At 39.0% G+C, this 12,850-nt stretch overlaps 1 protein-coding gene across 13 annotated transcripts in view; it reads left to right on the top strand.

Annotated features, from left to right (window-relative positions):
• camk2g2 (calcium/calmodulin-dependent protein kinase (CaM kinase) II gamma 2) overlaps window positions 1-12,850 on the top strand; it is a 145,409-nt gene that overhangs the window by 83,532 nt on the left and 49,027 nt on the right. For all 13 annotated transcript variants that reach the window (XM_061911235.1, XM_061911234.1, XM_061911236.1 and 10 more), the window contains exons 7-8: window positions 9,810-9,912; window positions 9,981-10,064. In XM_061911235.1, coding sequence (XP_061767219.1) covers window positions 9,810-9,912; window positions 9,981-10,064 — 187 coding nt within the window. The remainder of the gene's footprint in view (window positions 1-9,809; window positions 9,913-9,980; window positions 10,065-12,850) is intronic.

Raw genomic sequence — 12,850 nt, 5'->3', positions numbered from 1 at the left:
CACTCCACGTAAGCGGCATGACAGGAAACCAAAACTCAATGACCGTGACCTTCGATCCCTCAGACGGCACTGTATCAATAACCGACATCAAGCTCTAAAGGATATCACCACATGGGCTCAGGAGCACTTCAGAAAACCAATGTCACTAAATACAGTTGGTCGCTACATCTGTAAGTGCAAGTTAAAGCTCTACTATGCAAAGCGAAAGCCATTTATCAGAAACGCCGCCGGCTTCTCTGGGCCCGAGATCTTCTAAGATGGACTGATGCAAAGTGGAAAAGTGTTTTGTGGTCTGACGAGTCCAAATTTCAAATTGTTTTTGGAAATATTCGACATCGTGTCATCCGGACCAAAGGGGAAGCGAACCATCCAGACTGTTATCGACGCAAAGTTCAAAAGCCAGCATCTGAGATGGAATGGGGGTGCATTAGTGCCCAAGGCATGGGTAACTTACACATCTGTGAGGGCACCATTAATGCTGAAAGGTACATACAGTTTTTGGAACAACATATGCTGCCATCTAAGCGCTGTCTTTTTCATGGACGCCTCTGCTTATTTCAGCAAGACAATGCCAAGCCACATTCAGCACGTGTTACAACAGTGTGGCTGTGTTAAAAAAAGAGTGCGGGTACTTTCCTGGCCCGCCTGCAGTCAGTCAATGTGTGGCGCATTATGAAGCGTAAAATACGACAGCGGAGACCCCGGACTGTTGAACGACTGATTGGCGGCGGCGGCGATGACCAAGAAGAACGCGGAGTTGGAATATAATTACAACACTTTATGTACATATTTATATACAGATTTGAACAATTAGTTATTCACTGAAATATATTTATTAATTGTGGTTCTTACAAAAAATATATAATCTTATAAAATATAAAAGCTAAAATGTCTCTTAAAGCCCAGCCCAAAAATCTTGAACTTTAGACTGCCATCAGTTTTACTCCCTTCACTTAACCATGTGTTTCCTACTGCCTGCAGACTTTGCACCCTTTGTTTTTTCTACTTGCCCGACTTCTCAAATCTACTTGCCCCAATATTTTTACTTGTCCTGCCTAGATTTTTTTCTGGCTCTGAGTGCTCATGGCTTATATCTTACTAAAATCCTTCCCGTTGACTATTTACAACACTACACAGTATTTATTATTATTATTATCTATAATTACATTTAAATGGCATTGCATACATGTAAAATTAAATGCTATTTCACATTATTTGACCAGTAGCAGTTACACCCATCTGAACCGGTCAGCCACCTGTTTAAAGCCCGATCACAGTTGAAATCTTGAAATGAAGGGCCTTTAATGGCTAAAACATTAACCTGGACAACATTTTAACAGCTGGTTGGCTCAGATTTTATTATTTTCATTGCATTCACATAGGGCTGGGCTATATTGGCTTTTATTAATATCGCAATATTTTTATGCCATATTGCGATATACGTTATATATTACGATATTTTGCCTTGGCCTTGAATGAACACTTGATGCATATAATCACAGCAGTATGATGATTCTATGTGTCCACATTAAAACATTCTTCTTCATACTGCATTAATATATGCTACTTTTAAACTTTCATGCAGAGAGGGAAATCACAACTAAGTCAATTGACCAAAACTGTATTTATTAATACACTTCATTCTCTCACAAGTGACTTTTTAAATGAAAGAACAAATTAATAGTGTTGCTACCTTTTTGTAGTAACACTTCTGCTGCATACTTTGCATTGATTGATTGATACTTTTATTAGTAGATTGCACAGTACAGTACATATTCTGTACAATTGACCACTAAATAAGTTTTTCAACTTGTTTAAGTTGGGGTCCAGGTTAATCAATTCATGGTACAAATATATACTATCAGCATAATATAATCATCACACAGGTTAATCATCATAGTATATAAATTTAACAGCTTATTGGTGTTGTCCGCTGAATATCTTCCCACGTGAAGCCAAACCACCGCCAGATGATGGACCCCCTGCTCTTTATGTTGGGCATTTATTGTTCTTCCTCCATTTGTGATAAGTTTCGCACCATCTCTCTCTTGTATTGTCACAAGCTCCGCTCGCTCGACCTGCCTCAGCTAACGTTAGCCATGCTGCTACCTCTCTGAACGGCGAGAGCTATGACGCTAGACTCGCGAGAGTATGTGATGTATGTAAGAAGGCGGGCTTGTTTCCCGTATCTGTCAGAATGAGAGACGAGGAGGAGAAACGCCTGTTGTCTGATGCACGCAGCTAAATGCCTCAGTTAACGTTAGCCATGCTAACGTTAGCTCTCGGTGAGAGCATATGACGCTAGACGCGCGACAGTGTGTGACGTATGTAAGAAGGCGGGCTACTGCACCGGAGTTGTAACTACAAGCTCCATTCACAGACAGAGTCCCATTGCTTTTATGAGCGGTCGAGCGTATCGAAAGCCGAAAAATCTATTTGTGGCGGCCGTAATTCTTTCGTGGCGGGCCGCCACAAATAAATGAATGTGTGGGAAATCCTGCACCATTTGGCGAGCCAAACCAAACAACTTGGCGGCCCAAATTTGGCCCTCGGGCCCTACTCAATGCACCCCTGGTTAGAAAGAGCGTATTTTGGACCCCTCGAACTTGCACTAAAAATTTTCCAATGTGTGATCTTAACACCCATATCTCAATAATCAAACATCTAAAATCACAGCTGGGAAATCAAACCTGCTCCCACAATCCAACATAAACCCACCTGATTTTTCCTCTTCTTTTGAAATGGTTTACTTTAAAAAAATACTTTTCCTGTAGTAATTATATCAAAAGTGTGTTCTAAAGTTTTAAAAGTTCTCAGATTTAATTTTTGTGAGAATTTGTTTTCTCTTCATTGGACACCAAAGTCATTATTTGCTGTCGCTGAAACTAGCTAATGTTCAGCGACCTTGTCTTGCAATGCCACATTGTTCCACAGAAAGCAGTAATGAGTCCCGTCTCTGAGGAATTAACCACAACATTTCCATTGCTACATGCAAAATATCATTAAAAATCTCATCTGATTCATAAAAAAAAGAAAGAAAAAAAAACATAAATATATTTGTGTTTAATTTAATACACTGCCCCCTCCTGGTTGTAGTGTGTATCTAAAGTCTGACATGTTTAAATGTGTATTACAATTTTCTCACTAATAACCAATGGATGGTTATTTTATATGTGTATCAATAAATTACACAATGTTGGTAAGACTGTGATGAAGATAAAACGATCATCATTTTTGCCTTACTGGTATCCGCAGAGTGGCTTACAGGACAAAAATATGTAAGGGGGAGAAAAAAAGGCAGTCAGGCTGAGTTGCCATGGTAACCCTGGCAGGGGTGAGGTCACCCGGCTGCTGCTGCTCCTCCAGTGGAGGGACTCATTATGCCAACTCCTATTTATCTATCTCCGTCTGCGCACAGCAGCTCCATGCGCCTTTGCAGAGCTGCCATTCTTCTGTGCTTCCTCTGATGGAAACCACGGAGGAGCAAAATCTCGGATATGTGGTCCAAGTGTGAGATGACTGACTGACTGACTGACTGCAAAGAACTTGTCAGGAGGACTTTGGGATTCTTTAGTTGACCAGTTGGAACTTGTCGTGGCATGTAGAGACTCATGGAAAATATCTGTGCAATGAAAGTGAGCATTCTGTTCAGGCTGAACCCAGAGCCTGTATGGGCGTGCAACAGTGGTCAAAGTCCCTAAAATAAAATGCACGCTGGGACAAGAGATGGAATGATATTTGACATTTTGACGTATATACATATATCTTTGTAAGGCGGCGGGGGGTGTATATTGTAGCGTCCCGGAAGAGTCAGTGCTGCAAGGGTTTCTGGGTATTTGTTCTTTTGTGTTTATGTTGTTTTACAGTGCATATGTTCTCCCGAAATGTTCGTCATTCTTGTTTGGTGTGGGTTCACAGTGTGGCGCATATTTGTAACAGTGTTAGAGGCCTACTCAATTGATATTTTCTTATTTAAACGGGGATAGCAGGTCCATTCTATGTGTCATACTTGATCGTTTCGCGATATTGCCATATTTTTGCTGAAAGGATTTAGTAGAGAACATCCACGATAAAGTTCGCAACTGGAGAAAAGCCCTGCCCCTACTGGAAGTCACAGACGATGACGTCACACGTGTGGGGGCTCCTCACATATTCACATTGATTTTAATGGGAGCCTCCAACAAAAAGTGCTATTCGTACCGAGAAAACGACAATTTCCCCATTAATTTGAGCGAGGATGAAAGATTTGTGTTTGAGGATATTGATAGCGACGGACTAGAAAAAAAAACAATTAAAAAAACAAAAAAAAAACACGATTGCAATCGCGTTGAATTGAGACGGATTCATATGTTTTTAGAGACATTTACTAGGATAATTCTGGGAAATCCCTTATCTTTCTATTGTGTTGCTAGTGTTTTAGTGAGTTTAACAGTACCTGATAGTCGGAAGTGTACGTCCACGGCTGAGTGTTGACACGCAGTGTCTCAAGGAAGTCGACGGCAGCTGTACGGGAGGCGCAAGCTCAGCTGATTTCCGGTAAGTGGCGACTTTTTAACCACAATTTTCTCACCGAAACCTGCTGGTTGACAAGTGGTCGGGATCCATTTCCACTCTGATCCATGGGAAAGTTTCAACTCCGTGAATTTTAAACAAGGAATCACCGTGTGTTTGTGTGGCTAAAGGCTAAAGTTTCCCAACTCCATCTTTCTACTTTGACTTCTCCAATATTAATTGAACAAATTGCAAACAATTCAGCAACACAGATCTCCAAAATACTGTGTAACAATGCCGTTAAAGCAGACAACATTTAGCTTTGTGTGTGCGTAGCGCTCATACTTCCTAAATACCTGTGACGTCTTGCGTACACGTCATTATTACACGACGTTTTCAAAACGAAACTCCCGGGTAATTTAAAATTGCAATTTAGTGAACTAAAAAGGCCGTGTTGGCATGTGTTGCAATGTTAATATTTCATCATTGATACATAAACGATCAGACTGCGTGGTGGGTAGTAGTGGGTTTCAGTAGGCCTTTAAAGTTGTTCATACGCCCACCCTCAGTGTGACCTGTATGGCTTTTGAGCAAGTATGCGAGGCATTCACTTGTGTGTGTGATAAGCCGTAGATTTTATGCGACTGGCCCGGCACGCAAAGGCAGTGCCAAAAAGGTTTATTGGTGCTCTGTAAGTCATCCTACGCCTGTGTACACAGCGGCGTTTTAAAAAGTCATGTATTTCACTTTTTGAAATAGATACCGATAATTTCCGATGTTACATTTAAAGCATTTATCGTCCGATAATATCGGACTACCGATATTATCGGACATCTCTAATAATAAGCTATAAAAAACAAAGGTCACAGTATTTAGAAGCTACAAATGAGTTGCATTATGACAAGTGATTTTAAAATGAAAAAAAAGTTTCAAACACGGCTAAAATACATTTTATATTTAAATATATATATATGTATATATATATATATATGTCTTGATTGGATTATCCGGAGAATAGTGCTCGATACCGTGGTAGAGCGCAATATGTAGGTGTGGGAAAAAATCACAAGACTACTTCATCTCTACAGATCTGTTTCATGAGGGGTTCCCTCAATCATCAGGAGATTTTAATGGAAGCATTCACATACAATGGTTTATACAGAGCAAACCGTCAACTTCCTCGACGTCACTTTCAACCTGAGAAATAACAGCTACCAACCATTCACAAAACCCAACACAACACTCCAATACGTGCACCACGACAGCAACCACCCACCCACCACCACGAAAAGAATACCTACCGGAATTAATAAAAGGCTATCGATGCTGTCATCCAGCAAAGCTGAATTCGACCAAGCAACCCCCCCGTACCAGAAAGCACTTGATGAAAGCGGATACAACTTCACCCTCACCTATGAACCCACCCCAGGAAACCAACCAAAAAAGAGCGGAAAACGAAACAACATCATCTGGTACAATCCGCCATTCAGCAAAGACGTCTCAACCAACATCGGCCGCAAGTTCCTCACTCTGATCGACAAACACTTCCACAAAGGCAACACCCTAAGAAAAATATTCAACAAGAACAACATTAAATTGAGCTACAGCTGTATGAATAACATGCAACAAATCATTTCAAACCACAACAAAGCAATTGCAAAAGGACTGCCTACCCCCAGACTAAACGACTCTGAAACCAATAATGAATGTAACTGTCGCAAGAAACCTGATTGCCCTCTCAACGGAAGGTGCTTACAGACATCAGTCGTTTACCAAGCAAAGGTAATACGCAAGGACATTAACACATCCGACACGTACGTAGGATTAACCGAAGGAGCGTTCAAAACAAGATGGAATAATCACAACGCCTCCTTTAGAAACCAGACTTTGCAGAATTCTACAGAACTCAGCAAACACATTTGGAACCTCAAAGACAATAATGTTGAATATTCAATAACATGGCAAATTCTTGCATCCAGCACACCTTACAACAGTGGTAATAAAAGATGCAACCTATGCTTAAAAGAGAAACTGTTTATTATATATCATCCAGATCTATCATCCCTCAACAAGCGCAGTGAAATCATTTCAACATGCCGCCATAGACGGAAACACCTCCTAGGTAACACATGAGCCAATCACCACACCCTACACCTGCTTGTACCCACCCACTCTGTGCTCTATATAAACCATTGTATGTGAATGCTTCCATTAAAATCTCCTGATGATTGAGGGAACCCCTCATGAAACAGATCTGTAGAGATGAAGTAGTCTTGTGATTTTTTCCCACACCTACATATATATATATATATATATATATATATATATATATATATTAGGGGTGGGCAAATTAGTGCGTTAATTATGAGTTAACTCATCAATCTATTAACGCCGACAATTATTTTATCGCACATTTGCGTATGTTGTTTACATGCTTTTATTTTGTTAACGCCTTTTCTTAACAAGATGGCGTCGCCCGGCGTCGAGGGGCTCTTGGTAAAGATGGAACATTCGGCAAAAATACCGGACAATTCTGCAAATTTCATGGCTGGCTTACAGCGTGGTCACTCCGGGATCACTTACGACCGCCAGACAATTCTGAATGTGAATAGATCGGGCCGTTTTTGACTGAATGACGCGTGCTTGCTAGATCGGCTAGCTAGCATGGGAATACTTTGCCGGCTACATCCAGCGGCCTGTGAAGCAGCGGAGTATATGTGTTGTCTGTCTATTTATGAATAATGCAGACGAGGAGTGTTGGCTGAGTTCTTAACGTTTGCTTTCAAAGCGTGCATATCACAACATACAAGATGCCGTCATGGCGACACAACCTATACCGGGCTACCGCGCATGCTCGTCACTCCTGTTGCATGCTGGGTAGGGTAGTTATTTTATTCCCTGGCTCATAACGTCACAATATAGTAGCATGTATATGATGCGTTCAGTTTATCAAAGCACCAAGCAAACAATCGGAAAATTCCCATCATATCAATTCCTAGATATGGTCATAATTATTTTAAGTGCACTACGCAGAATAAACACAACATTATTAATATTGCTACTACGGATAATTTGATCAAAAATTCCCTAAAACATATATATATATATATATATATATATATATATGTTTTTTCTAATATTTCAAATTTAGAATCTTTTTAGATTGTATTTTCTGTTTTATTTATATCTATTTGGATTTACTTTTCAGGCGTATTATTCTAAAGGATTGTAGTTCAAGGGTGTGCGCACACACACACACACACACACACACACACACACAAGTTATCATTAGGAATGCGGACCAAGTTTTTGATCATCACTTGTGGGGACCACCCTTTCTACAGGTTGTAGAGGCATAAAAAAATTAGGTAAAATGGCCACTGCCCAGTTAGCTCATACAGGTCTTTAAATCTCTGAATTGATGAAGTAATGTGCTGATCAGGGGGACCCTGGGGAAAAAAGAGTTAATATGGTTCATGGGGACCAAATTTAAATAATTTAGCATAATTCACACAAATTTCTACATGACTACTGAGGACCATTTATTTAAAAAAAATAATAATTAAATTAAAAAAAGTTCAAATTGAATTTGACATGATCCTCAGAATACAGCACTACAGCTGTCCTCTTACATGAAGTTATAGAAAATACTGCATCTTCTGTGAAATTACTGAAAACTGCTATTTATCATTAATGAAGTTGTGTGCAACTTCAACTACCATATAATGAAGGATGGAAAATTCCGAATGTGAATCATACTTTAAGGTAATAATGTTTTATAATCATGCTCTTTGAAAATGCTTAAAAATCACTTAGGCATCTTCAGAATGGATCTGATTTAGCTGCTGACATATGCAGTAACATATTGTGTCATTTATCATTCTATTATTTTGTCAACATTATTAAGGACAAGTGGTAGAAAATGAATTATTAATCAACTTGTTCATTTACTGTTAATATATGCTTACTTTCTCTTTTAACATGTTCTATATACACTTCTGTTAAAATGTAATATCTTATTCTTCTGTTTGATATTTTACGTAAGTTTTGGATGATATTACAAATTTGGGTATCAATCCGATATCAAGTCGTTACAGGATCAGACATTGGTCATATTCAAAGTCCTCATGTGTCCAGGGACATATTTCCTGAGTTTATAAACATAATATACATTTTTTTAAAAACAAAATAAGATGTTGCGATGCCAAAAAATGTTGACTAAAACACTGCCGACTGGGGCTGGACTTTAGCCGCGACCTAGCTAGCCATGTCTTAAAGCAGTGGTCCCCAACCTTTTTGTAACTGCGGCCCGGCGGTGGTTGAGGGTTGGGGGCGGAGATTTTTTTATTTTTTCTTGGTCATGAAAAAGGGAGGTTTTTGTCATGAAAAAGGGAGGCTTTTTGGGTTGGTGCACTAATTGTAAGTGTATCTTGTGTTTTTTATGTTGATTTAATAATATATATTTTTTTTTTAATAAATAGATTAAAAAATAATAATAATAATAAGACATTTTTCTGCGGCCTGGTGGTTGGGGACCACTGTCTTAGCACCTCTACCGGTGGGCGTTTCAGTGTTATAACTTCACCTTTATCGTTAGTTTTTAAGCCAAAATGCGTCCATTCTTCCTCCTCTGTCCACACACATTGTCTGATTGTAAGTACTCTGTGATTGTGCGCTGCCGAACATGGTCCTGTGCGCGTAAACCAGCAATGACGCGACATGACGACAACGGGGGCGAACCGACTGGTACTTTTCAGAGGGCAGTATAGTACCGAAAATTATTAATTAGTATCGCAGGACTGTACTGATATCGGTATACCGTACAACCATAGACGGAGGCTGCAAAATAGCGTCTCGGGGGCCACAATTTGGCTGCGAGTTTGAGAGCCCTGAATGATGAAATATCCTTGCTGGTCATGGTTTGTCTTCAAGCATGCTCATCAAGTGACTGTACACTTTACACTTGCACAATTCAACATGTCCAAAATGCACTCCTTTCTCTACGTCTCACACGCACAATAGCTTATGTCATTTCCTGTGTTTAAGTGTGAGAGGAAATAATAGACAGTGAATGTGGCGGTAGAAAAGAAACAAAGTGTGTAAAAATACAGTAGTCAGAAGTAAGTTAAAGGTCGACATGTTCTTGCAGCTGAACAAGATGGCGGACACACTCATCACTTCTGCCCTTCATAATCTTGTTAGTTCTCTGATTCAGCTCATGTCGTGCCAAACAGTTGATTTCGGGTAAATGTGACCCATCGGAGTTATCGTACTCTGACGTGTGTGTGTGTTTGTTTGTTTGTTTGTTTTGTCTCCAGCCGGAGAACCTGCTATTGGCCAGCAAGATGAAGGGAGCGGCGGTGAAGCTCGCAGACTTTGGCCTGGCCATCGAGGTCCAAGGGGACCAACAGGCCTGGTTTGGTATGTCATCGCAAACACCTGAAATCGAGCCTGAACACTTCGTTCATCCCCGTGTTTGTTTTTGACAGGCTTTGCGGGGACGCCAGGGTATCTGTCGCCAGAGGTGCTGAGAAAGGACCCGTATGGCAAGCCCGTGGACATATGGGCGTGTGGTTAGTTCAGTCATGAACAACATCAAAGGGGACCTATGAGGATTTTCTTCTTCTGACTTATACACGGTTTCCGGGGGTCATTAAAAAGCATTAAAAGTCTTTAATTGGATTTTGCGAAAATTATGGCCTTAAATGGCATTAAAAAAAAAGCATGAATGTGTTATGTTAATGTGCCTACTCAGTGGCCGAGTGGTTGGATTGTCTGGTAGGTTCTGAGTTCAAACCCCGGCTGAGTCATACCAAAGACTTTAAAAATGGGACCCAGTACTTCCCTGCTTGGCACTCACCATCAAGGGTTGGAATTAAGGGTTAAATCACCAAAAATTATTCCCAGGTGCGGGCACCGCTGCTGCCCACTGCTCCCCTCACCTCCCAGGGTGTGATCAAGGCTGATGGGTCAAATGCAGAGAATAATTTCGCCACACTTGTTGTGTGTGACAATCATTGGTACTTTAACTTTAATGGATTGTCAATTGTCAGTAAGTCAATTAATTACCGTATTTTTCAGAGTATAAGTCGCACCTGCCGGAAATGCGAAATAAAGAAGAGAAAAATATATATAAGTCGCACTGGAGTATAAGTCGCATTTTTGGGGGAAATTTATTTGATAAAACCCAACACCAAGAATAGACATTTGAACGGCAATTTAAAATAAATATAAAATAGTGAAGAACAGGCTGAATAAGTGTATGTTCTATGACGCATAAATAACCAACTGAGAACGCGCCTGGTATGTTAACGTAACATATTATGGTAAGAGTCATTCAAATAACTATAACATATAGAACATGCTATATGACAGGGGTAGGGAACCTATGGCTCTAGAGCCAGATGTGGCTCTTTTGATGACTGCACCTGGCTCTCAGATAAATCTTAGCTGACATTGCTTAACACGATAAGCAATGAATAATTCCGCTGGTAATCACAGTGTCAAAAATAACGTTCAAAATGCAAAACATTCTCATGCATTTTCATCCATCCATCCGGTTTCTACCGCACCTGTTCAAGAAGTCGGATTAATTGAAAGAAGTATTTTATTTATTTTTGGTTAGCCTCAGAATAACAATGTTACTAAAAAGAATAAGAGACTTATTATACTCTAAAAATGTTAGTCTTTCTTAAAAATGCACGCATATAGTTGTATTCACTGTTAATAAAAAGATATATATATGGCTCTCACGGAAATACTTTTAAAAATATTTGGCTTGTATGGCTCTCTCAGCCAAAAAGGTTCCCGACCCCTGCTATACGGGTCAAACAAACAATCTGTCACTCCTAATCGCTAAATCCCATGAAATCTTATACGTCTAGTCTTTTACATGCATGAGCTAAATAACATTATTTGATATTTTACGGTAGTAATAATTTCACACATAAGTCGCTCCTGAGTATAAGTCGGACCTCTGGCCAAACTATGAAAAAAAACAGCGACTTATAGTTAAAAAAATACGGTAAACAACAAAGGAAAAGGAACTTGATAACGTTCAGTTCAGGTTCAGTTTATTTCAAAGATGCATACGATACAATGTAATGCATCACATATTTCCAGTTGTTTCATTACAGCATGTCCGAAAAGGAGGAGGAAGAAGCTGAGCGTATTCAAGCCTACCTCTTTTAATACCATAGCAATTTTATCCCATTTCCTTGTTCTGTGTAACAGAACAGTGAATGAATAAGTAATATACCTTGGTAAATAAACAAATATTAGATACATAAATAATCTTCATCTCAAAAAAAATAAAAAGGGTTCAAGATGTTCATAGTTATTGTTCTGTGTGCTTTGTGAACACTTGTTTGAATAGTCTCTTAAACTGAATCATATTGGTGCTTTGTTTGATTTCTTTGGTTAATCCATTCCATAATTTAATTACACATATGGATATGATATGTTGGCAACAAAAACGACAACAAAACAAACCACTAACCCAATTTTTCCACCCGGTAGAAAAACTGCACGATGTTCAATATTATTTGAAGTGCTTTTTTTTTGCAAACCAAGATTGAGAGTCTGATTTATTTTTGTTTGTTTACTTATGTAGGATAATGAAGGTAATGACTTTCTAATTACAGTGCATCGTGTTTGAAAGTGTTACTTATTATATATTTTGATTACATTAGTGCTTATTTGGTCACAGATGATGTAAACGTTTGAGGTTTTTAACAGTCATTCAACACTGTGTTGAAAAAGTAAAAGGAACATTAATTTTGATAATCATCCTAAACTTTATTGAAAGTGAGATATTCATGTCGTAAATCAATCATAACTAATTTAACTGTGTATTAAAGAATCTGTTGCATTTCCTTGATATAAAATATGTTACATATTGAGTACAGGAAGCGAACAGATGTGCTAGTAAATTGCTATGAATTGGGAAAACTGGTAGGGTTGAATAAGCTTGGCTTCTTCCTACTCCTTTCCGAACATGTAACGAGAAATGTAAAAAATTAACTTTCAAAATACACCAAACACTTAAAAATGTGTCTCTACAGACAATTGTATGCTTTTGACTATAGATATTAACGATCTGCAGAAAGACATGGGTATTAAATTTGTTTTAAGTTTCATTAAAACAGCACTAAAAGCATAAATTAAATTTGATTTGCAGAAACGTTGTAAATGTTACAATGTTGTATACTGATGTTAAATAATGCCATAAGGCTTATGCATTTGGGCGTCCACTTAGTTTTTGGATGACTCTGAAGGCTTTGTTTTTATGTCTTTTTTTTTACACTGGGTCATTTGTGACATCACAGATTGACGGATGTACTTATGTGGGCATCCTTGT

The sequence above is a fragment of the Nerophis ophidion genome, linkage group LG09 (assembly GCF_033978795.1).
Source record: "Nerophis ophidion isolate RoL-2023_Sa linkage group LG09, RoL_Noph_v1.0, whole genome shotgun sequence".
NCBI lineage: Eukaryota > Metazoa > Chordata > Actinopteri > Syngnathiformes > Syngnathidae > Nerophis > Nerophis ophidion.
This window is presented reverse-complemented; position numbering and strand designations above follow the sequence as displayed.